At 35.9% G+C, this 26731-nt stretch overlaps 1 protein-coding gene across 2 annotated transcripts in view; it reads right to left on the bottom strand.

Moving 5' to 3' along the window:
• Positions 1 to 4648: 4648 nt before the first annotated feature.
• ATG5 (autophagy related 5) overlaps positions 4649 to 26731 on the bottom strand; it is a 39885-nt gene continuing 17802 nt past the window's right edge. For both annotated transcript variants that reach the window (XM_070953692.1, XM_070953684.1), the window contains exons 6-8: positions 26026 to 26120; positions 12993 to 13110; positions 4649 to 6243 (exon numbers count right to left, since the gene is read on the bottom strand). In XM_070953692.1, the coding sequence (XP_070809793.1) occupies positions 6107 to 6243; positions 12993 to 13110; positions 26026 to 26120 (350 nt within the window). In that variant the 3' untranslated portion in view covers positions 4649 to 6106. The remainder of the gene's footprint in view (positions 6244 to 12992; positions 13111 to 26025; positions 26121 to 26731) is intronic.

Raw genomic sequence — 26731 nt, 5'->3', positions numbered from 1 at the left:
TCATATATTTCCTCTACAGCTAGCACATTGTTTTCTTTTCCTTTCATCTGTTCTTCAGAAGAATGATTCAACCCCTTTTTAATCTCAAGTTCCTATTTGCACTTTTATTTTAACTCCTTCCACAAAACCCATAAAGCAAACATGTCTTGGCAGACATTTTATAAGAAGCTGCTTCAAGGACAGCTATTAAATAAATCTTCCTTCAGTCTAGTGATAGATACCACTGACACATCTTGCCAAAAAGGGTGCTCTACACTTCCATGTCTTATATTGACGAAGCGCTTCAATGTTTTCTCATGGCGAGTGCTGGAATCCTTCTGTTCATTAAATCATTTGCATGGCTTCCCAGAGTCTAGAGTGAGCAGTTATATTGACTTTAAAAAACGATTAATAATTCACTTGCCCTTTTACTTAGGAAAACCACCTGTCTGCCACAGCCATCAGCTCAGCAAGTGGTAGTGCAGTTTCCCTATGGAAAACTATTCCTCTGCTCTCAGCTTCAGCTTTTATCTGAACTGGGTCGACTGTCTGGAAATGTGAGGTGACCGAGTTCTGTGTCAAAAGCTCTGTCTTCTCAAAAATGTTTTAGAAGCTGTGAAAAAGTTACCTCATGTTGGGTAGTCCCGCCAGACACAAAATGCAGAGAAGAGAATTCCTTTCCTTGTGAAAATACTGGCTGTATGCTTTTGTCAGACAATAAGCTGCTGCTTAGGACAACAGCTGGCATAGCAAGTTTGGCTTCAGAGAACCGGAAAATGAAAGGGGATTCAAAATAAGATCAAACTGATAGTCTTATAAATGTCAAAAGAGAAATCTATGTGTGTTTAAAATATAATGTAATGCCATTAATCTTTGAACTACTGTGTATATTATAGCGTACTAAAATGATCTATAAATGAAGATGAAACAAGCAGTTTAAAAAAGCAGGGTTTTCTATTTATTCATATTTATACTTTGCTGCCGGAGTGGAATGTTTTCAATAACTGAATAGCAATTATTTCAAAGATGAAGTATCTAACGTAAAAAAAAAAAAAATTGAAGGAAGGAAAACCACAATTATGTTTTGCTTTTGTGAAGGGAAATTAGTAGTCGATGAAGTCATGACATTGTCTTTACATCTGGCACTTCATTTCTGAATAAATTCCTCACACACACACACACACACACAGTCATTTGAGCAAGACTATTCCATATAATCAGCTGTTCTGACATTGATCTATTTAAAGGCTGATGTAGAATTGCCTACAACTGTTCCTAGTGGTCACTGCAACCTGGTTGATGGGTAAGTGGAGGTTGCAGATGGCTGAAGATGAGCTGACGCAAACACCTTCCAAATTCCAACTATGTGTTTTGCGAAGGTGAGCATGCTGATCGGTTGATCTCACTTCCTTTTCTGTGCTTTGCTGAGGCCCTCCCTAGATAGAAAGTTAAAAATTGCTGATGTATAAAAGAAATACCCATGCAACTGTCTCCAAATGATAGGCACATATGTTCCCTCACATGCAATGCCAGCGACGTCTGTTCCAGCCTAAGCAGAGAAGCAAGCAGATTCCCACACCAAGTGCAGAAACTGCAGACATTCAGCTATCTTTGTTGCTGATGTCCAGTGTGTGATATTAATTCAGACAGTTATGGGTAGTGTGGCCAGAACACAAATCTAATATATACTGAATTCAAAATTAGAAGCACACTTTGATCACAAGCAAAATTCTTTAAAAGTTAAACTAACTATGTCTTTAGATTCATTGGAATATTTCCATTTTTCTGTCCAATAACTGCTATGTACCTGGCAAAGTATTTTTAAAATGTTTCTCTGAATACCTTAGTCTAGAATGTCACTCAATATTATGAAGTGATGGGTACCTATGATCCTGCAGATTAAGGATTTTTTCTCCATTTATAGCATTTGGATATCTTGCTAATACTGTAGAAAAGTTAACACTTCCTACTAAATTTATAATAAATAAAATATTTGCATTTCCTGCAGTGGTACAATTTTCACATTTTCCTAGGTGATAATAGCAATTTACTGTGGCTGAACAGTAAGAGAAAGACTGTACTCCTTGAGTAGATTCTCACTTTGCATGAGCTATACTTAAGCATTAAATAGTCATTATTGTTTAAATCCCAATTTGTTATGCCTGCCCAATATGCTCAGTTATAAACCGTGGTTTACAAAATGTTTGGGTTAATATCAAACAATGAATCAAAACTAAGGCGAGCACAATCTGGGTTGGCATATAATTCACAAAAGGCTGCTAGGTTCCTGAATCCCAATGAGCCAAACTGGAAAGTATAATTGGTCAGGTATGTTTCCAAGAAGCTCTCTATATAAACAGAAACCTAAGCCTCTAGTGCCCGTTTGTCTACATAGCTTCAATCTTCTGAGAAATAACAAGAACATACTGAAACACTATTTTCCTTAAAGAGACTAGTAACTTATTTTCCTTACCTACGAAACTCATGTTTACTTAAGAACCATTCACGACCTCTTTTATAACATTATAAAAACAAATATCCTCTTACAGTCCTTTTTTTTAACACTCATATCAGTTGACAAAAATTTATTTGCAGTTACAATCTGTTTTTAAAAAAAACCAATGGGGGGAGGTTTATTTATATTGGCCCTCATTTTTCTCTGATACTGTAATAATATGCAGGAATTGCCTGAGAATAATCTGATAGTTGAATTTGAATCTGAAGAAAAGTGGAGAAAGCTTCTCAGAAGTTGTTAGCCACTGGAACCCAGAACATGTTAGCCCTTTTAAGGTAATCCAGGCAAGAAGCACAAACATGAGTAACTGTTAAGATTATGTATCCGTCCCATCCACTGCTCTCCTGAAACTAGGAAGAGTCCCTTCTAAAATGCTTATTCTACCTCTTCTTCAGACTCAAATTTTGTTCACCACTGTTTAGGCTGCAGCTTTTTCCTCCTGTCTCCCAAGATCATTCCCATAAACTATCAGATATACACTACATTCCGCAGATTCGACACTTCGGGATACGGCCATGCTTACCTTGAAATTAATTAGCCTTTAGTACAAATCTATTAAAAAAACCCACCTCTGATTATTTGACATCTTCCACGATACTAAAACCTTCTTGAACTGACTGTGAGTAGGGCAGCTCCACCTAAGCTACCCATCTCTTTCATCAAGAATAAGTCTCTGTAATTGTTCAGTTCTTGAATCGAAGATATCCCTGTATGAATAAGAAGAGTTATTGGAAAATTTGTTTTCACTATTTTCAGTTAAGAGGACTGACTTGACCATTTTATCGGTCATTCTTACTAACATATGTGAGAAACCATCACAAGAGTATTTCATCCACTTGAAAGTACTCGTGTTGATAAAAAGAACGGAGAGGAAAGAAATCAGATGTCATATTTTTGTTAAATTACCAGAATAAGAATTACATTTTCTTGTAATGAAACTTTTTTGTGTGTTATTGTATTAAATCACAGCTGCTTGTAACACATAACCAACCTTGGCTAATTTTGAAAAAATGACCATTGGACTTGCTTATAGTTACATGGACTTTTTCTCTCTAGAACCCCAGGATTGTGCTGCTAAAATTCAGATAGAAATTAAAGATAATTGTAGCATTTCTGACTTTGAATGTGTAACCTATGTCCCTCTACATTATTTTTGAACTCCAAGAGCTTTACACTGCAGGAGGCTGGTGCTGCAAATTCAAATTCTAAAATGTAGTTATAAAATGCAATTAAGAATATCTTCATTATGCCTACTTGCTCTGTTGGTGTAAACTGATATACGAGAGGACAAGATCTGAATTGATACATTGAATTCTAGGAATAAATAATGATGAAATTGGACCATGTCTGTATGTACATGTCGCTCATACATGTAAACGTGAGCTGTATTATGCTTATGTTGAATTAGATGATTCATGCATATATGAATGTCTTTTAATAAGAGACTATCAGGTGCACAAGGAATAAACCAGCTCAGCTTTTCCTCTGTAATCTCATATGGCATCTCACATAATGCTATGCAACCAGCAACAGATCTGAAAAGTTGCAGGAAGAAGGAAGAATTGCCAAAGTAGAACCCTCTGGTTCTACTGAACATGAAAGTTTCTGCAGGCAAAGGAACATCAGAAAGATACAAGTCAATGTTCTTATTGTGATCTCTGGAACAGCAAATGGATTGGTTCTTCTGTTCTGCACATGTAGGTACAAGGAGAGAATGTTTGAGCAAATCACATTTGCTCAAAGCTGGACATCACTCTGGGTTTAAGAAGACAAGTATTTCCAAATATAGAGGTACACTGTTCTTTCAGTTATCAAAAGAATTGTAGGTGTGCAAATTAGGTTGATATCTGAACAGAATTGCTGGCTTCCAACAAGCAAAGTCAATTGTGTAAGCTAGATTCACTTAACAACTGCAGTAACAATTGCCATAAAATCAGATCCTGTCATGTTATGACACCCTGAACTACCGCATTGCTTAGAAATTGAAATTTTAGTCTCAGTTGTAGTCACAAATGAAGGACTATCTATACTTAAGTATTACTTTTCAATGTATTCAACATCATGAATTCATTTTTGCATCACAGTTGAGTTTTAATTGTGACTAAACTATTACAAAATTTTGTACATAGGTGAAATACTTAAAAAGCAAACAAGTCTGAGAATGGCAAACTTTATTTCAAGAAAACTTTCTATATTTTATAATATCTAGTGGTCATGAAAAAAATCTTATTTAGAAGATAATACAAGGCAGTTAGGTAAAAATTCAGTATACATTCATATTCCCAAACATTACTTGTCTTATTTACTACTGGAATAAAGGAGGCAATTCCTACTGTTGGTAAGTCTTCATTATAATCAAAGTATGTCTCTAGTAGCAAGACTTTCAGCTTCTTTTGAAAAATTCTGGAACAAATGTGAAGACATCTCTAATACTTCCAAATATAATTTTAAATCATGAATTATAAAAATAAATCCCAAACTCTACTAGGACCAGAAACCCAAGACATAATTTAAAAATGTCCTTTTCTGATATCAAAAATTATGAACAACTTTGATCTTGGAAGGCTTTTTTAATGTATCTATGATAATATTCGATCTATCTGCCTTGCTTTACATTAGATGCTCAGAACTAATGTGCTAAAGTTGTCCTATGTTGGCAGAAAGTCTTGTTGGAAGCAGAAGGACTCCTCCATTTGACTCCTACTGGGGCTTGAGCATACTTGAGATGTGTTCAGTGTCATCTACCCATTACTTCTTTGGGAGTTGAAAAAAATCCAACCCTTGAAACTTCCAAAATCTTGTTCTTTGACTTGCCAGAGCAGGTAGTGGCTTGTATAGGAAACTGCTGGGTAAAAAGAAAAAACCTTCCACCGGTGGTGCTACTCTGCTGATAGAGAACCCAGTTATTCAACCACCTTACAGAATGCATTCGAGAAGACTTTTATCTGAGCATATTCAATGTCACAGTACATGTAAATTATGCAAGAAATGTTCCAGTATTACTTTGAACTAAGGCATAATAATGCCAGTAAGATTATGATGCTAGTAATGTGTTTAAGATCACTAATGTAATTTGTGCAATACAAAACATGTGGCTGTTTAAAAATGCAGTTGCCAAGTATAAAATTGGAAAGAAACCTTGTGTATGAAATCCCAGGGAAAGGACGTTAGCATGCCATCTTTTTCTAATTACTACACATTAATTTTTACAGGATACTCATCTAATTTTCTAGAATAAATCAAATTTTATTTTAAAGGTAAGTCATTACAACTTTGGAAAACATCCTCTTTTATTGATTAATAAGAAACAAAGTGGTGCATATTTCCACTTATTCCTCATGCTCTCCACTTCATATTTACCATTAGAAAAATAGAAGATTTGCAGTAGCCTTCATGCGCCACATTCAAAGTTAATGATGACATTGGAAAAAAAGGGCTAATGCAAAAATTGGCCAGCTCAACTGCTGTTATCACATGAACGATCTTTCTTCCTGTTCAGCTTGCAGGAGCAAAGATTTTTGGTCAGGTCAATCTCACCAAGCTTGATTGAACTTAGCTGTACATTTTGCTGTCCCCAATAATGGCTGATCCTCAGACAAACATGATGACACTTCAATCTGCAGATAATGGAATAACACTGATGTGTAGAAAGTTATCCGGATAACTCATATGTTCACTTAGCCATTGTATTGGTGTCTCCAACATTGGTTCTATTCCATGAATCATCACTTGAGTCTTCTTTTCACCATCTGAGAAAGAGAAACTGCTAAGCTAGCATTTGTCAGATTTAAAAAGAAACAACTATATCTTAAGTATATGATACTGAGTTTCATAGTGAAATTCTACAGAATCCTTGGTTTATTGCTACTGATTATTATCTTACCACTGTTCATAAGAATTTGTAAAGGCACATGGAAAATTCTAGTAAATGAAGCTTCATAACATTATCAAGAAGCTGCTGTTTTTTTTTTTAAACCACTGTAATCTTAATACATCATCCTTTCTGTCATTGTGCACGTTGAAGTGAAAAACGATAGTTTTAAGAACAGGGCTTCAAAAGATTTATTAAATGCAAAGGTTTTAAATAAATTTGAGTGGCAGTAATTTACGAAAGGACAAAGTATTTGCATAATTGTGTAATAATTAACTGGATCCAGACTAAACAGCTTAGAGCAGACTGAATGAAATCATTTGGAGCAGTTCATCAAGATTTCAGTGGATCTACTATAAAATACAATTAAAACAGGTCCAATCTTTTACATGTCATAGAAATGAAATATGTACAAATAATACAGGGGTATATCAATACAAGGTTCAGAGATTATGAAAAGAGCTTTGGCTTGGGCAGACACCAAGATTGGCCAATTTAATTTTGGTTTATATTTTATTACAGAAAATCCAAATCAAATTGTCCACATTGACTAGCATTAGAAAACAACCAAATGAAATGCATGATATTTACAGGCTAAATTGCTTCTTTGAGAAAATGACCGTGTCATATTTCAGCTAAATACAATCTGCTAAGTATCTTCAAATTGCAACTAAAAAAACCCCTTTCACTTTTAAAAACTGTTTTAAGGTGGTTGAATGAATGAACATGTCTAAATATAAATCTAAAACAGAGGTGTCAAACTCAAGGCTGGATGTGGTCGGATCCGGCCAACGGGGGCCCTCTGGGAAAATGTAAGGGGCCGGCCCGCATCACTTCAGCCCAGTTTACCCAATGTGAAGTGGAAACATTGGGCCAGAGTGGCTTTGGCCCGGTCTACCCAATGCAAAGAGGAAACATGCCAGCAGTTTGGGAAGCAAGCTGGCCATGCCCACCCAGATTGCCATGCCCAATGAGTGGCGTCAAGCTGGCCATGCTCACCCACTCAGCCACATCCATCCTGCCCCCTGAGGTTAACCACAGCCCTGATGCAGCCCTCAATGAAATCAAGTTTGACATCCCTGATCTAGAAAAAATATATAGGCTTAATTTTATTTGTGGCAAAATGAAACCTACCAAATTTCCATATGAAAGCTGCAAGGGACTTTTACTACAGTATTTGGGGTCTTTTGAAAATGAGATTTGCTCAGCTCTGCTTTCTAAGGATTTTTTTTTTTTTTTGATGTTTTCAGAATGATATATGGAGGGGATGAAAGTACCTTTGTTAATTGGGATGAAGCTGTAAAGAGACTGAGTAATCTGTACACTTACATATATATTGTAGAGATACTCCTGAGTAAATAATGCATATAGTTTCAAGATGATAATTGGAGACAGTTTTTCCAAGAGGAGCCTTCACAATTCAGGAGTTTCAAGATGGATTTCATTTATTGGAACAATTTAGATGAGCATTTTACATCAAAGAGAGGTCTTTGAGAGAAGAAGCTCTAAAATTCTGGAAAAGATTATAAATTGTGGGCACTTTCATCAAAAGTTTGAAGTGAATTGTATTAAACACTTTAGTGTGGCAGAAATAGCTACTAAAAATTTGATATTATTAATATGATAGACCAGCAAACAAGAGTGTCCCCATTATTTTAGAAGATCTTCTAAAACCTTGTAAAAAGAGTTTAGACATTTAAAAGTTAATACTTCTTGTTCTTCAAAACATCAAAGTCAAGATCCTAGAAGTGGTAAGAAGATAGCTAAGAGCCTATCTATATCTCACAAATCTGCTTGGACTTTTCCAGAACAATTACTTCAACAGTGCTTCGCTTTATTTGTAAAATTCCTTTAAAGAGGAGGTATTCCTGGCTCCACTTTTATATACTTTTGAAAAGTTACGGAGAAAAATATTAAATGCAGTTCTCAGAAAAGACAGAGACATACAAGATCTGATATGTAATGAAGGATAATAACAGTGAGGACAAGATAAATTTATCTTTGATTTATTAAATATGGCAAAGTCTTTGTGTAGATCATGCCAGAACACACAAATTATTAAGAGTAATCAATACACTAGAAAACAGGATTATTCTTCCAAGGAAATTTTAGATGAATAAGAAGCTTGTATAAGAACAGAATTTGGAGGAACAGAATAGTTCACAGTATGAAATGAGATTGAGAGAAATGTATTTCATCATATTTGGTTAACTTGTCTAGCAAATAAATTATCAAAATAATGGACCAAATCAAAATAGGAGGTGAAAATACCAAGTATTAAAAATAAGCAAATTTAAAGAAAACTTGGAAGAGCACATTATGGAAGTAAAAAATGGGAAATGGAAAATCTAGGTTAATATTAAGAAAACTAAGACAATGCCAACCACCAAGCTTAGTGACGTCAGAGTTAATAGCAATGAAGCAAAAACTAAGAGATAAATTTATTTTCTTGGGCTCAACAATACATGAAGATGGACAATGCGCTAGAGAAGTACAGTAAACAGGAGATTAATACTACTAGAAAGGCAATGACCAACTTAGACAAGATCATGGAGATAAGAATATTTTTATGATAACGAAGATCAGAATAGTCAAAATCCATTGATTTCTTGTAACATATGCTTGTAAAAGCTGACACTAACAAAGAGCGAGAGAAATACGATAGGTTATAGATCTCAAGTTATAGATCTCGAATAGGTTGTTAAAAATTCCATGGACTGATTTATCCTGGATAAAGACTGCTCACATGAAGTGATGACCAGGAAACAATAAGAGTTAGATTTAGGGTAAGGGTTAGGGCTAGGGTATATTCAGCAAGTAAACAATTGTCAAAGAAAAAAATGACTATGCCTGGAAAGACTAAGAGAAACAAAAGGGGCAAGGCAATATAAAGTGAATAGATGTAATCAAGGAGATTCTCAGTTCTCAGAAAAGTCACAAATTATCTCTGTGGATATGTCCAGATAAACAGCGTTTATTCATACAGTAGTGAAGAATTCGGCCTGATGTAATGACATTTAACTAAAAAGCTATTAAACTTTATTTTAATATACTATTGTTTTAAGAGCTATTTTCTTTCTTCTTTGGCATCTCTTAATTGCTGTACTAAACAGTGCCATGCTATTAAATTTACATATTTTAGTTGTTAAACTGAATAAGATAAGGGATGTAACTTTGCCCTGAATAAATGTTGGAAAAGCATGTTCAGCATTACTCCACCTTAAACCATACAACCATATCTTACACCAAACTAAAAAGTTTAGCCACTCTCAAATGTTCTCCTAAACATGCTGAGGGAAAGGGTGTGTTCATTCAAATGGCAATAATTTGTCAAGTCAAGTCATCTTTTCCTCAACACATTTTTATGTCCTATAACAAAATATAAAAGCAGAATCCTACTACATCATACAATAGTCATTTTATGCTATTGTATTAGAAATGCCTTACTTTCATTAACTAAACAGCTCATTGTTTTCCAAATGTTCACACTTACAATATGAGCAAGATTTTTAACACTGCATTAAAGACACTAGTTTGTTACTAGTAATAACTAATATTTGAACTAAGACTTGAAGCATAAATTCTTAACTTTACTAGATATCCTATATTAGTTTAGATAATTCAACAAGCTCACATAAATAAAAGGAATGCACAGTGAAATGTAAATTTTGAGGGGTGGGGCCTAGGCAAAGAGCCATTTAGATATTTTCGTAAGTTTGTTCAAATGCATTTTTCTTTTCTGTGGACCAGTAAAGATTTGTCTAATCAAATCCACTCCATGAAGAGCCCCTGACTTAAAGGGGCTAAAATTCTAAAAGACGTCAGTCACAGCCATGTTAGTGACACAGTCAGTGGGGTCAGGTCACAGAGGGCTAACTGAGTCCGGCTTTGGCCATAGCGAGTAAATCAAACACTAACTTTAAAACAGCAATTAATCTTAGACAACCTGTGGAGGAAAGAATGAGATCTAAATCTGAAGAATACACGACATGATGTAGCAGTAAAAATGTGCATACAAGACTTGATAGCTTTTATCCAATAATAATAAGCAGAAGTATTATTCATACAAATAATACAAATTCAAATACCTCCACCCAGGCTTGCACACAAATCATGGCAAATGATACCAAGTTTCAACTAATTTTGGATGGATACTAATCATTGCTTTAAAACATAGTAATTGTTGAATAAAAGTGGAGTTATGTTCAGAAAGCGAAAGAGAAGTGGCAGCAATACCGAAGTAAAGAATACTTTGCTGCTGAATTCATTTCATTTCAGCTAAGGATCTTGGCTTATGAGCACAGAAACCACAGGAAAAGCTCACCGTAATTACTTTAAGTCATGACAGCCTGTGGCAAGGGATTTTTTTTCTCTTTACTATCCAAGCAATTCACAGGAAGTGTTCCATAGACCTCTAGCAAGTGCAACGTGAGCAAACGCCATCCTCTTTACAGGTCATAAGAAGAAAGAGTTTGGCCTTATAATCAGTACTGTGTTTCAGAGTTCTGCAAGTATCAGCAGTATGGCATAATTATAGGAAATGTTTTCCCCAGCAAAAACATTAGGAGGAACCCTTGAGTTCTTGTTGATCTTGCTGGACAACTCAGAAAGTATAACAATGAAAATCTGTCTCCACATATTAAGCTCCATGCTAACAGAATAACAGAGTTAGAAGGGACCTTGGAGGTCTTCTAGTCCAACCCCCTACTTAGGCAGGAAACCCTACATCACTGTAAGAGAAAACTGGGGCATAGAACGATTTAATGGTATCTGCAGAGTATAGTGCTGTAGTTGTTGACTAAAGTTTGTCAACTTTTAAGGAAGGAATCTGTAACTTAAATAAAAGTATCCCAGCAAATTCTATCATATAAAAAAACCAATGCTGTATACTCAAAAGAATGGCAGACTAAGCAATGTGAGCACACATCAGTGTTAAGAATAATTAAAAAAAAACAAGTTGGATACTGAATTAATTTAATTCATTTTATCTGGAAAACATTTATGGATTATAATTCTGCATACAGACTTGTAGCACAACCAAAATTTGAGTCTCTCTTAATGTAACTTTTTTAAAAATATTAGATTTTGCCTGACTTGTATAATAATGAAACTTTCCCAGATAAGATAGAAATTTCTATTGTGCGTTTGTTCTGATTGATGATTGGCTGCCTTCCCTGACTACCAAATATTTATTTGACTTTAATAATTTTAAAGTGCTAAATTATATAAACTGCCTTTGTACACACACTAATTGAGTGCTATTTCCAAAATCCTTATTCACTTTGTATATCTTGTAAATCTCTTTTCTATTTCATTTCTGTTCTTTCTTCTTGGTTGTGCTTCCATACATTAATAAAAAGCAAAGAAAAAAATAAAATTCAGGTAATAGCAAAGTTAGACTCATCACATTAATCCTTAAATCAGGGATACAAAAGTATGCATAAGAGCTTGCAGAAGGTGTGATAAATTCTGAATTGTATTATAAGGTATTAATCTGAAAATTATTCAATGCTTTTTCAGAAAATATGTTTGGGTCTTAGGTTCTTTCTATTCATAGATGATCATAGATGATTCTATTCATAGATGATATTGCTCTTTATTCCTCCTGTAATCATCCAACACATATACATACTATTCCAAATGTCCCTGAAACTTTAGGAAGAGATTTACAAGGGTACAAAGGGAAATGAATGAAACACTCTTCTCCCCATATCTATGTCCATAAAGGCTGAAGCTCTCTAAACCTGAGGTCAACTCAAGAAATGATTGAACATAAATGTGAAATAGTTTGAATCAATTGATTCCAAAGAAACGTAACATAATGTAAATAATACATTCTCAACTGAATTGTTATTGCTGGACATTGTCCTGAAGCTGATTTGTCTTCTCTTCTCTTAGTTTTCAAAAGCTGCAAACTATAAAACAATTTATTCTGATCTTGCCAAACATAGAAAAGGAGCAACAACTATATAGGCTCGGCAAAGCCCTATCCTTGCCTAATTAAAAATCCAAAATCAGATTCTGTTGCTTCTGCTATTTGTCATCTATTTTGCATGACAGATAGTCCTTGAGTTATGACCATATTGAGCTTGGAAAGTAGAGTTAGCAGTTGTGCCAGTCATAAAGCAGGTCACCATGTGTCTGGACTCAATTTTATGACCATTTTTGTGGCAGTTATTAAGCAAACACCAAGGTCATTAAGCAAACAAAACATGGTCATTAAGCAAAACCACTGTTCACTGTGAGGCGGTTTTTACTGGAAATGAGATGTAAAGGCCAGTTTCTGGAAGAAATATCATAAATTGTGGTCACATGACTGTGGAGCACTTCAAATAGTCATAAATGTAGACCAGTTGCTAAGCACCGAAAATATGATGTCATGACCACTGGGGGAAAAGTGAGATCAGAATTTCAAAACTATGTTGTAAGAAGCTTTTGGAGGTCTATTGTAACTTTAAACGATTGCTAAGCATGGGATCATAAATCAAGGATTACCTCTATGCTTTAGCTTCATTTCAAATTTAAGATTAACACTACAACTCTCCAGACCAAGAGATGGTTAAAAAAAACCCCACCCCACTCTAAAAGCAAGAAAAACATATTCCAATATGTCTTTTAACAGAATACCTTCAGAATTAATTGCAGCAGGACAAACTTCTCTTAGGAGATCACCCAGTGTATGTAGCTGTCCATCTACAGCAACAGGGCGGAATAGCTTCTGTATAAAAGGTCGTTCTGGTGTTATCTAGCAATAAAGTGTTAACTTTAGTATATAGTTATACATAATTATCTCACAAGAGCATGACTGGTAAAATAAAACATTGCACATAGCAATAGCACTTAGACTTATATGGCGCTTCACACTATGTTGCAGCACTCTGCTTCTCTAAGTGGTTTTTACAGAGTCAGCATATTGCCCCCAAACAATCTGGATCGTCATTTTAATAACCTCGGAAGGATGGAAGGCTGAGTTAACCTTGAACCGGTGTGGATCAAACTGCTGGCAGTAAGCAGAATTATCGTGCAATACTGCATTCCAACCACTGCGCCACCATCGTTTTTTTTAAAAAAATGCTTTCTTTTTATTTGAAATAATGTTTTAAATAAAAATGTGACAACTGTGTAATAAAAGCACCATCGCAGATTAGAAAACACCTCAAAACCTCAACTTCATGAACATTCTGTATGATCTAAACATGTTAAACCACATCATAAATCTGCAATATCAATATAAATCACATTTTGCCAACAACTGTTTGTAGATCAGATGAACATTTTAAACATGACATATTTTTCATTTAACAGTGGAAAGGGGGATGGGGAACAAAGATACAGAAGATGTGAATTTTAAGTATTTTCCAACATTAACTTAATTCTGGTCCTGAAATAATCTAGCAACTGCAAAATATTGAGTTTGGCAACAGTTACCCATGTCTTAATTACATAAAAATTAAAAATCAACAAACTTGATATAAAAATATATTTGAAGAGCATTCCAAAGTTTTTGATAATTATACAATACAGTAACTATACTGCAGACTGGTTCATGATACAGAATTCCATTATGCCTATGCTGAAAGATCTGTATCAATTTTTTAATGCAATTTCAACTTAATGCTCTTTTAACTTTTAAAGCCATTAAGTGATATAAGACCTGATTATTTATAGTGGGACATTTCAGACTGAGTTCTGAGGTCTCAAGTAGCCACAAGGGACTAAGGAAACAACAACAACAAAAACCCTCCCCACAAAATATTACGTTTGAAAGCTGTTGACCTAAGGGACCGAATATACAATATGGGTACATCTAATCAGTGACAGAAAAGACCCTAAGGCAGTGGTGTCAAACTCTATTTCACTGAGGGCCACATCAGAGTTGTGTTTGTGCTCTGGGGGCTGGATGGGCATGGTCGGGGTGGGTGTGGCGTGGCCAGCTTGACATCATTCATGTGAGGGGGCATCTGAGGTGGCCCGAGTGGGGCTGGGGGGGATCCTCCTGCAGCCCTGTGCCAAGGAAAACACAGGCCAAATCTAAGCAGCCCATCGGCCGGATCCAGCCCACAGGTGTTGAGGTTGATACCCCTGCCCTAAGATGATCTGACAAAACAAAAAAAGGAAATACAACTGTTTGAAGTTTTGATTGAAAGGCAACACTGTGAAACTATCTAAATACAAATGTGCAATAAACTGATTTATCAAATTGCACTACATAATTCTGCAGTGATTCAAAGATTAGATTATTATTAAAAAGTAATGAGCTATATCAATTCAGCTCTTCAAATCATGTAAAAAATTTGAATTGACTTAGCTGACACAGTGGAAAGCCTCCCTTGTAGTTGCTACTAGAACTTTACTCTTTTACCCTTAAGGAGTTAGGGGACTTGTCCACATATTTTGAGTTGCTTGATAATTATTTTGGGAATCACATATGTATTATTTTTGACCCATGCTACCTAAAGAGTTCTGAAAATGGAAAGGTGGAATATCAAATAAAAATAGTTTCACAAATTTAATCTGGGAATTGAGTTTTATTTGAATTTTAATCAAGTTTGTTTCATTTTGAAGCCTCCTTAAAAGAGTCTTGATCTATTCTGAAAGCTAGTATTAAAGAGATAAAGCTCAGACTTCAGTCACATACAGTAAATTTTTAAAAATCCTAATGTTATTTTAAAGTAACGTACCATTACATAGTAACTTCTTTCATAGGTAAGCTGATCAAATACTACTGTCTTCTTCCTAGAACACTGGCTAACTGGCTTTTAAGCAATATGTACAAACAAAACGATTTATACAGGATGTAATCATAACATAAAAAAACATAAACCACAAACTGTAATTCTTAAGAAATGAAAGCCAACAGACTTACTAGTCTTTACATCTACTGTACATAAAAGAATGGATTTCCTAATTATATTTAAACCACAGCAAATTGCCTTAAATGTTAAACCCACACAATACCCCTTATGATTTCCACATGTCAATTTTTTAGCCATACAAAAACTGAAGATCTTTAAAGTTCCTACATTACTTCTTCAGTGTACCAAAATATCAGATTATATACACTATCGCAACTTTGGTTTAAATTTGATTCCAAGCTTTTCAAATGAGTAACTATAAATTCCCTAAAAAACAGGTCTATGTAATACTATTTAATCTGATGTATTAAGGTTATGAGGACGCAATGGCTCAGTGTCTAAGATGCTGACCTTGTTGATCGAAAGGTTGGCAGTTCAGCGGTTCGAAACCCTAGTGCCACGTAACAGGGTGAGCTCCCGTTACTTGTCCCAGCTTCTGCCAACCTAGCAGTTCGAAAGCATGTAAAAAATGCAAGTAGAAAAATAGGGAACCACCTTTGGTGGGAAGGTAACAGCATTCCGTGCGCCTCTGGTGTTTAGTCATGCCGGACACATGACCATGGAGACATCTTTGGACAGCGCTGGCTCTTCGGCTTTGAAACGGAGATGAGCACCACCCCCTAAAGTCGGGAATAACTAGCACATATGTGCAAAGGGAACCTTTACCTTAAGTATAAAGATATATTAAGATGTATTTACAGACTATTCTTGATGGTTCTTATTATTGCATCTTTTCAAAATGCTTACAGATCTCTTGCATTATGAAAAGTTCTAGTCTCTTCGCAGATATCAACGACAGACTGACCAACCTGTCGTTTCCCAGATTCTCCCCATCTTTCTAAATTTTGGGACATTTCCCCTCCAATAATCATTAGGCACTACATTGATTGTCAAAATTTTTCCTTTCCTTATCTTTGCTGAGGAAGTAGAAGCAATGAAACCTCAAGAGAAAGTGACACTGTAATTATTTTAAGGAAAAGGAATTCCTGGAAAGACTATTCCTGGAAAGTCTGTCTCTTAAACCATGTCAGGAAAAATGTCTTTAGCATTTCATGTCTTCTTGAAAGAAGCTTGATTTTAGAAAAGGCTTGTTTGAATTGTCAACAGGAACTAAACTGTCCAGTAGGGCTGTGCAAAGCATATGGAAGAGGCCTTTTTCGATATATATTAGTATGTTTGTGGTATTGAGAAAAGCCCAAAATAGATGTGCCTGCGTCTAAATGTGGGGACAACAGGGAATAGCTTTCAAAACAATCCCTTAAAAAAAACATAGCTCCTTTAACGATTGGAAGAGAGATGCTTCATTTATGCTATGGTGCTGCAAAGCCTTTCTTTCAGATCATCTTACTTTTATTCCTCATCACAACACTGATCACAGTACAGGTAGTCCTCGACGTACGGCCACAATTCAGACCAAAATTTTCATTGCTAACAAGAGAGTTGTTAAGTGAGTTTTGCCCCAATTGACCACCTTTCTTGTCATAGTTGTTAAGTGAATTACGTTAGCAACATGATTGTTAAGTGAATCTGGCTTTCCCCTTGACTTTGCTTGTCAGGAGGTCACACAAGGTGATCACATGACCCAAGGACACTACAACCGTCATAAATACATGCCAGTTGCCAAGCGTCCAAATTTTGAACATGTGACCATGGGGATGCTGCAACAGTTGTAAGTATGAAAAACGATCATAAGTCACTTTTTCACCGCCATTGTAACTTTGAACAGTCACTAAACTAGTGGTTGTATGTCAAGGATTGCTTGCATTGCTTTTATTCCTTTCTCCAGTTATTTTTTTAAACCCAAAGTCTCTCATGAACATTACCATATTCACTTGCATTTTTGAACAAATGTGAATAACTGTGCTTTTCTTCTGCCTTTTCTGTTTCTGTTAATTTTTTTAGCAGATTATATCCTTGAATTGCTATATTCCAAACAATAAAATCATCGAGTCTCAATTATACCATTTAATTTCATTGTTAGTACTCCAGGGAAATAAACTTTAATTATAACGTTTATAAGCACAGTATGTTTTGCATTCTCAAATTTCTGATAGATAGTAACAAGAAGGTTGGCTAAGTTAAAAAAAAAAAGAAGAAGAAGAGAAAGAAAGGATAGAAAGAGAAGATTTTAAACCCAGTCTATGCCTTTAATCTTTATAGTGAAATTTACAATAAGGATGTAGGGGAAGCCAAATAAGCAAACAGATTAATTTCCATGACTATATGAGGAAGTGGAAGCAATGAAACTTCTAGACAAAGTGACAGGGTAATGATTATAAGGAAAATGATTTCCTGGAAAGACTACTCCTGGAAAGTCTGTTTTTAAAACACGAGAAGCTTTGTCGTTTAAACAATGTCAGGAAAAATGTACCTTTAAAATGTATTTCTCATTAATAATTACCTTTGCATTGATGACAAAGAGTGCTAAACACAATTGTATAACCTTGCTGTTATATTTTTCAACCCAACCTGATTTCTTGGGAAATTTGTCTCATGCCAAACAAACGTATTGGATGTTGATGGTATAAACTAGGGTTCAAAACAATTATAGAAGACACTATCTGTCCACTTGTCTTACCTAATGTACCTTTATAAACTTTACATTTCAAATTTTAAATGCAGCTACCTAAAATATGATACTGACACTTTGGCAGCTACTTTCCTGAATCAAGAATAAACCCATGCAAAACCGCTAGCAGTCTCTCTATCAAACTTCTACCCTGCCTATATCACTTAAGTGATTTTGGGTGATTCACAAATAACAAAATAAGATAATACAAAAACATGACTAAAAGTACTCCCAAAACAAAATTAAAAACAAGTTTGAAATTTACAAGTTAAAAGGGAGAGAAATCAAAGTTTAAAAAATTAACATGGCTAAGAGATTAAGGTGAAGGGAGTGCTCTCAAGCTACCAGCTATTCTTAGGGTTGCATAAACACTCTCAGATCCCCATGGTAACTGGCAAAGACAGATCTTAAGACTACCTAGTGGGGGCTTGCCTCACCTTTGGGGGTGAGATGAGGGTGGGAGTGACAGCAGAGAAGGTTCTGTTCCTAGATCCCACCAGTCAAAATTCTTTAACTGATGAGATTCGTAGCATGCCTTTCCTGCCTGACCAGTTCCTTGGGTAACATGGTTGTTTTTACATTGGAGTTCTCTTTTGGTACCACTGTTATCAACAGGCATTGTACATGCAGGAACAGGTTCATGATTGGGGATTCTTCAGGGTCCTGCTTGAATATTGCCTATTTCATGCTTACATAATGCAAGAGGACCTAGCAACAGTATCTCATCACCTATACACTACTCAGTCACATATACAACTGCTTTGCTTGAGTTCTCTTTTGAGTCTGTTCTCTGCCATCCAGACCCTCCCAGCTTCCATGCACTGGGATACAATATCAATAGCAGTGGTGGGTCCCTCCTGGTTCGGCCCGGTTCAACCGAGCCGGTAGCAGTGACAATATGACATCACTGAACCAGTTCTCTTTGTTCAGGAGCTGGGCCCTCCCCCCCGCCCCCCCATGTTATTCTTACCTTTTACTTGGCCCCAGCCCCAATCTATTCGCTGCCTCCCGAGTCCCAGCTGATCGGCTAGAAGGAAAAAAACTGTTTAAACTCTTGCCGCGGAGCTTCAAAGGGCCTACAGCTGATCAGTGTTAAAAGGCAGTGTGGTGGTAGAGCAGTGCGCTCGAAAAACAAATGGGTAGACCGGTGCCCCCAAATGGGTAGACCGGTACAGCTCTGCAAGCAGTTAAAAACCAGTACACTGCTAAATCCTAAAGAATTGTCACATGACCATCAAACCATGCCCACAAAATAAGCCACGACCACAGAACCGGTAGTAAAAAATTTTAGAACCCACCCCTGATCAATAGCATTTCTCCCACAAACCAGGATAGCGACATACAGTTGGATATCATCAGTATACTGTTGAATGACCTCCCAGGTTTCGTATAGCTTAAAAAGCAAGAGGACCAAGGAATGATTCTTGTAAGTGAGGGAATAGTAGGCTAGCCTCTCTTCCCCAACTAAAACAGAATGAAACTGTGACAAAGGAAGGAGTGGAACTACTGTAAACCACTGCCTCAGTCCCCAATTCACCAGAGAATTCTATATGATGTCATGTGCAATAATATTGAAAACGGCTGAGGACAAGGAAAGCTGCACTATCCCAATTCAGGTCCTGACATAGATCAGAAAGAGAAAAACTGATGCCATCTCGATCCCATATCCAGGCCTGAAAGCAGACTGTAAGTTCTCGACTTGCAACCATTCATTTGGTAACCGTTCGAAGTTAAAAGGCTTATTACCATTTTCCATACAGCATAATTGTTGCAGCATTCCCGATTGGTAACATGACCAAAATTTTGATGCCTGTCACTGGCATGTATTTAGGACAGTTGCAGTGTCCTGGGGTCATGTGATCACTTTTTGTGACCTTCTGACAAGCAAAGTCAACGGGGGGGAGGCAGATTCACTTAACAACAGTATTACTAACTTAACAACTGCAGTGATTCGCTTTAGCAATTGTAGCAAGAAAGCTTGTAAAATGGGACAAAATTCACTTAACTGTTTTGTTTAGCAATGGACATTTTGGGCTAAAATTGTGGTCATAAGTCGAGGCCTACCTTTAGTACTCCAATGAGCTTCACATAGGTCTTGTCTTTAAAAACGATCCCAGAATTACATTTATTCTGGAATACGATGACATATTATACCTACAGTTCTGCAATTTAAAGATCATAGTTTACCACCTGGATACTTGCAGGTCTCTCTCCTCCAACTGGATTCAGCCTGGCCTCTTAGGCTCATGGAGGAAGGGGCTTTGTAGTCCCATATTTCTGGGATGTCAGGAGAGCTGAAGCCAGAAGGCACTGCTTCTCTGTAGAACATAAATGCTATCAAATGGACTCCATTAAGATCAGACTGCCTGCCGCCCCCTGTACCTTTTAGTAAGATGTTAAAAACAATTCTTTTTTTGAATACCCTATTTTTTATTCCTACCTTCTTCTTTTTTTTTCAACCTTGGGGTTATATTAATTTTTTGTTTTTGTTTTTACTGTAACATCATAACAGTTAGTCATGCAATATTTTAGTAGAATAAATTTAAATAAATAAATGATACACCTGTATTATGTGTTTGCAAAATAATGTATGTGTTTACTTTCCAGAAGCCGTACTTCCCAAAAACGGCAGAGTCAAGAAACTCCAAGTTAAACGAATTACTACTTAAAATTATTTGCCTATAAACAAAGCATCTCCTTTACAACATTCCTATCTGCAACCATTCTCTAACATGCCATGCTTCTTCATACCCAGAAAACATTGTACAAACTGTTAGGAAAGTGTTATCACCCAACTGGTTGGTCAGGCAATATATAAACCAACATTGTGTGTTTGTAGCTAAAAGTATTATGTAGCTTTAAAAAACTGTGTTGCATCATCATGCATCCTGATTGGCTGAGCTCTGTAGCCAATGTATTTAAGGAAAGCTGAAATATGGTTTGTGTGGACAATACACCATTTTACCTGCTGATATGCTGTAACTCTATATTTGATCTCTCTGCATGATCACTGCTTGATCATGGCTATTTATTGCTTTTCTAATATTTATTGACTGTTTTTATATTGAACTTTATTCCTGATTGAAACTAAAGATGATCTGTTTTATTGTATTTTTCTACAACTGGTAAGAAGACTTTATTTGAAAAATATCCCTGGACTGATCTTTATCTCACTTTATATGTGTATGACTTGGAATGTTTTTGGACTATGATTTTGCTTTTTCCCTAAAAGTAAAATATTATCAAAACCCAGTTTGTTTGTATGTTAACTGTTATTATCCACAATCATTCCCAGTTGCTTTCGTGCATAAACTCAAAGGGTACTCTGCTCAATAACCCACAACATTGATTGTGAGCCAAGAATATCCTTAACACAAACTATATATTTCCCACTTATTCCTTTATTCCAGCAGAAACAGCAAAATAATTTCAAAAGGATGTGTTGGGGGAAAAGGAAGTATAACTATCAGGAAGAGAAAGAGTGGAACGAAACTACAGGCAGATAAGGTCAGGAGAAAAAAATAACTAGGCAAGGAAGGAAAGAAACATACAAAACTCTCTTTAGATATATAAAAAAGTTAAATTCCCAAGCAATGGCTAATTGAACTTGGCAACTATTTATATCCTGCTAATTCTATGTTTTCAACTGTTTCTTTTCTTATCAGTGCATCTGCCAATTATTTGACATAAAAAATATTGGCAAATAAAATTGTAAAACTAAATTTAAAATTGTACTGTTAAAGTCTCTTGTATCCTATAATTCCACAACAATGATTTAATATGACATTGTTCATTCAAAACAGATAGATTTATATAGTACCACGATCATTAGTTTTATTCTCTGTGAATTTATATACCGGTAATTTCCTGCTTTAAAAAAATCTCAGTAGGTGGTAATCACTACATTTTAACAACTTGGTTAATTTAATTGTGCTATAATACAACAAGTAATTGGAAATTATCAACCTTCATATAACTTATAAAGGCTTTGCTATATACACTATGTCAGTTTGTTGTGTACGTATGTAATTATTTATATATACATACTTTAAAGTTACTTCTAAGGAACTTTGAAGCACTACTTGTTGAAAGTTAATAATTATACAGTCCTAAAGGAATCTGAAACAAATACACATGTAGTGCGCCCGTAACGGAAACCTTCAATTGCCACGGTCTGTTATTTAGTAAAATGTTATCATTATGTCTATAACAGTATCAAAGCAATGTCAGTGATACTTAAGGTAAATAATATGAATGTCTCAGAGACTGTGGTTAAATTAAGGGCAGTCATCAGAATTACACACACATCTGGAATGAAGCTAGACTTATTTATTTTTATATAGTAAGGATTATTACAATTTTGTCTAGACAATAGACAAAGATTTCGGTCACAAATAGTTAAGGACAATTTTCCTAATCATATGTGGGCAACAACCCATGTCTTCCTCACATCCTTTCATTTGGCAGGATATGTCGTAAGGAATAATGAAACTTTCCTAATCTCCTACATGATCAAGAGCAGCATTATTTCAGGAATGAGGGAGAAATTATGGCAACTGTTTAGACTGAGTCTCCCACACAGACTGCTTGTGAATCTCTTAAACCTCCTTTATGGTGCTACCCACTATCCAACAAACTAATTTCATTCTATACTTTATTTAAATAGTCTGATTCTTTCCCTAAGTGTTTGCATCGTTTACAAAACAATATAAATGACTCAGGCACAGTATTACAATAAATATGCAGATGAATCATGAGCATAATATGGATTATTTTTTTCTCCTGAAGGAAAACATTACCATTAGCCTAGGAAAAAAAATTGTTGGAATAACTGCATTTACATAAGTCAGCAGTCATTACTACATGTATCAGAGAGTATATAAACTGAGAGCTAAAATATAGCTTGAGGCCTGGGATAGTTTAGATGGCGCCCAGTTCTTCAAATGATCATTGGAAATTGTTCAAAGCTTTGGATTCTTCCTTAAACTATCTACATTGCTTTGTTTTTGCAGTTCCCTATCACACTCTCCCCCACACATACACACACCTGACTCTTCAGCAAACCATAATTCACACATGAAAAGAGGGAGGAGCAGGATATGGGCAGCAGAGAGAAATATTTTCAATCAACCTGAAAGAACCTCCGACAGTTGCCCACCTATACAGTCAATTAAACGCTAGTTAATTCTTGAACTGAAAGTTCAGTAAGGAATAGTACATTTTAAGCTCCACTACCTTTTTTATCTGCCCAAAAGGAACTGGGAGGAAAGCAAGAAAAAACAAACACAGCTGACTGTGTGGATTTTGTATTGGGAGCTGATGAACGTTGAATGCAGATATGGGTAACTGCTGCGGCCCTAGAGGCTATTCCACTGACAAGCAACTTAGCTCAATTCTAGAATTCAGTACAATTCTATTTCTTTTTCCTCTTTCTCTATTTCTACCTCTATATCTATATCTCTCTGTATTTTTAAGAGTGTGTAATTGGGTTATGTTTCCCCCTTACTTCTTTCCTAGAATTGTTTAAAATAAAACAAGGAAACACCTGGATCTCTCGTCTTCCTCTCCCCTCCCTCTCCCTTTCTCTCTCTCTCCCCCCCCCTCCATCTTAAAAAAGGGAGAATTTTTCTGCCATTCATAAACTGGCAATCCAGCCCATATGTTCTGCAAGTTAGTTAATCATCTTTTCTAGCAAGAAAGCCTTTACAAGAAAAGAGGCTGAACAGCAAATAAGATATTCAGGATAGGTAGGAAGGGATAGGAAGCAGTCCAGAGTAGTTTTGCTCTAGCCATGTTGGTTCTCCTTCTAAGGTTCTCGGACTCACTGACCTCTAGCTGGTTGGTTTTATCCTTTATAGTACATCAGTTTCTAGATAACAAATGTATACATACTTATCAAAATAGAGTCAAGATAACCTTTCCTCAGATGATGTTCTGTCTGAATTCAATAACCAACTGTCCACACTATATCCAAGGAAAATCAATTTGGTTATAAAAGCTAGGGTATTTGTACAGTCATGGACCATCTACTGAGAGAGAAAGTGTCAGGAGAATGCTAATGGACAAAGATATTAACATCCTTTGAAGAAATCTTTCTATTACAACTAGTATTCTATTTAGCCAGTATTTTTCATTTTCAAACTCAGAGCCAGAATATATATAATAGTGGCCAAAAGTGTGGAAACCTTTTGGGAAAAGTGTATTTTTGAGGTTTGATGACTAATAACACTCCTTTTTTTTGGGAGTTTCAAGATAATCATATTCCACTGCTGGAACTGCCTGGGAATAGCCCAGACCCTAACCCAATTGAAAATCTATGGAGCCGACTAAACAAACTTGTTAGTCAGAAGCGACCCAGCAATAAAACCAGTTAGCGACCCAGTTAATAGAAGCAATCATTCAATCTTGGTTTCATATTATAACAGCTGCAGAACTAAAAGACTTGGTTCACTCCATGGGAAGACGTTAAGGCTGTAATTCATTCTAACAGTTACCCAACCGTTTTTGTATATCTCATTTTTTCTATGGTGATAATTTTTGTATATCTCATTTTTTCTACATGTTTCACTTTTCTTCTTTATACTGTAATTGCTATTCTAATAGTAAATCCTTCATAAAAGTTATTGCATTACATTCTTGATTAAATTATCTTCCCATTGATATATAATTTTATGGTACTACTCCAAAAGGAAGTGGTGTTATTAGCTAGTTTTAGAAAATACACTTTTCCCAAAAGGTTTCCACAATTTTGGCCACTACTGTAATGTAGCAATTAAAGTAACCAGACTAGGAGTAGGGAAACACACACGCTGGTCCTTTCTTAGCCGCCCTGAGTCTCCGGAGAAAGGTGGCATATAAATTGAATGAATGAATGAATGAATGAATGAATGAATGAATGAATGAATAAATAATAAATAAATAAATAAATAAATAAATAAATAAATAAATAAATAAATAAATAAATAAATAAATGGAAACCAGCTGGCTGTCTAGGCTAAGAGGAAGTCACTTCTTCTCAGCCAAACAGTCAAATGTCTGAATGTACTACCATGCACTGATGGATTCCCTGTAAGAAACTGAGACATAGGCACAGTACAAGGTAAGCCAACCCTATAACCAAGTGGGATAAATGCTCCCGGTACAAGCCTTTTTTGTTTTTGAAATGGGACTGTACTTTATACAGTTAAAAGAATATGTTCATAAGAAAGTTAACAGTAGAAGGATGAAGGGAAAAGCAGCATTATAACACAAAGATTTTTTTAAAAATCAATTTCAATCACTGCAAGCTTTCCCAAAAAGGCAAAATCTTCAATACAATTTCACAACAATGATTAAATGTGTGTTATTTTTCTTACAAATAAGCAGTTAATTTTAATGGTTTCTTTGTTTAAAATGGCAGTTCTTCCAAAAAACTGTTTCTTTTTACAAAAAAATAAGTGATCTCAAATCCAATTCAAAATAGATTTGTATAAAAATCTGAGAAGAGGTCTGGAGGAAAGAAGTTGTAAAATGTGCTAATCTTGCAGAAGAAACATGTTTCATGAAACTTCAGGTAGTGATCTAAATTAGACTCAAAAGGAATAAAGGGAAGCATACCGAACAACTAATTAACTACCCTGTTTCCCTGAAAATAAGACATCCCTTGATAATAAGTCCAATCGGGCTTTTGAGTGCATGCGCTAAAATAAGCCTCCTCCCCCCCCGAAAATAAGCCCTCCCTGAAAATATTTAAACACAAATCAGGTAAGATGGCAAGAGGATCCCCATCTTGCTCCATGTACCCCAAAATAATAAGACCTCCCCAAAAATAAGGCCAAGCACTTATTTCGGGGTTAAAAAAAATATAAGACAGAGTCTTACTATCGGGGAAACACGGTAACTCATCTCTATTTTAAAGCTAGAGCAAACTTTTTTGGGAAAAATGATCATTTATAATCAAATGATTATATTTTACATCTATAAAAAGCCACTGTAGCCAGTACAGAACACATTTGGCATAATTTGCATTGGACTTATTGTAGTACAAGCCCATCAATATCACTCTATTCAAGAACACCAAAGGGAGCAAGTTAGTGTTTCATCTTTTCATACTATTCTTAGCACCAAGCATTTTTATAAAGCTTTCCAAATTACAGCAAAGAATAAAAATTTGCTCAATGGCTATATTTTTAGTAAGTCACAAAGAGCAAGCCTGAGCAACATTTCTATTAAAAACAATATTCATATATTTCCTGACCTGGTATATTCTAAATGGGATGTAGCGAAATCCATTATCTTCTGCGGGATACTCCATGAGTTTCCGGTTTATAGCCCAAAACTGTTCAAATTTGTCTGAAAATAAACAGCAATTACTAGGGTTAACAAAAACAACTGCAAAACTGCAAATACCTACATAAGAACCACAGGGAAACAGATATAAACAACTTGACTACACTGTTATAGTTTCATTTATTTCACATTACATCCATATTCTTATGAATGGAATGGTCATATTGAATTTGTTAGGATGAATTATTTTTCAGCAATCAAATACTGCATATCAGGGGTGTCAAACTTGATTTCATTGAGGGACGCATCAACATTCTGTTGACTTTGGTGTCCTGGGTGGGCGTGGCCAGGGTGGGCGTGGCCAGCTCAATGTTACTTGTGTCAGGGGCGCCTGTGGTGGCCTGAGCGTTCTACCAGAGAAAACAGGCTCCCAAACTCCGTTTTCAGCTGTAACAGCCTTGTGCAACCCTCTGCCAGTGAAAACAGAGCTCGAGAGGGCTGTGTGCGGCCCTCCTGAGCTCCATTTTCACTGGCAGATGCACCATGGGCCAGTCCTTTACTGTTTCCAGGGCAGCCCTGCAGGCCACATCTAAGCACCCCATGGGCCGGATCCGGCCCCCGAGCCTTGAATTTGACACTTCTGCTGTATATTAAAGTATGTTAAGGCCAGTTGG

The sequence above is a fragment of the Pituophis catenifer genome, unplaced genomic scaffold, assembly GCF_029215685.1.
Source record: "Pituophis catenifer annectens isolate HBS135680 unplaced genomic scaffold, rPitCat1.0.hap2 SCAF_1, whole genome shotgun sequence".
Taxonomy (NCBI): Eukaryota; Metazoa; Chordata; class Lepidosauria; order Squamata; family Colubridae; genus Pituophis; species Pituophis catenifer.
Note: the sequence above shows the minus strand (reverse complement) of the source record. Positions and strands in the feature narration are given on the sequence as shown.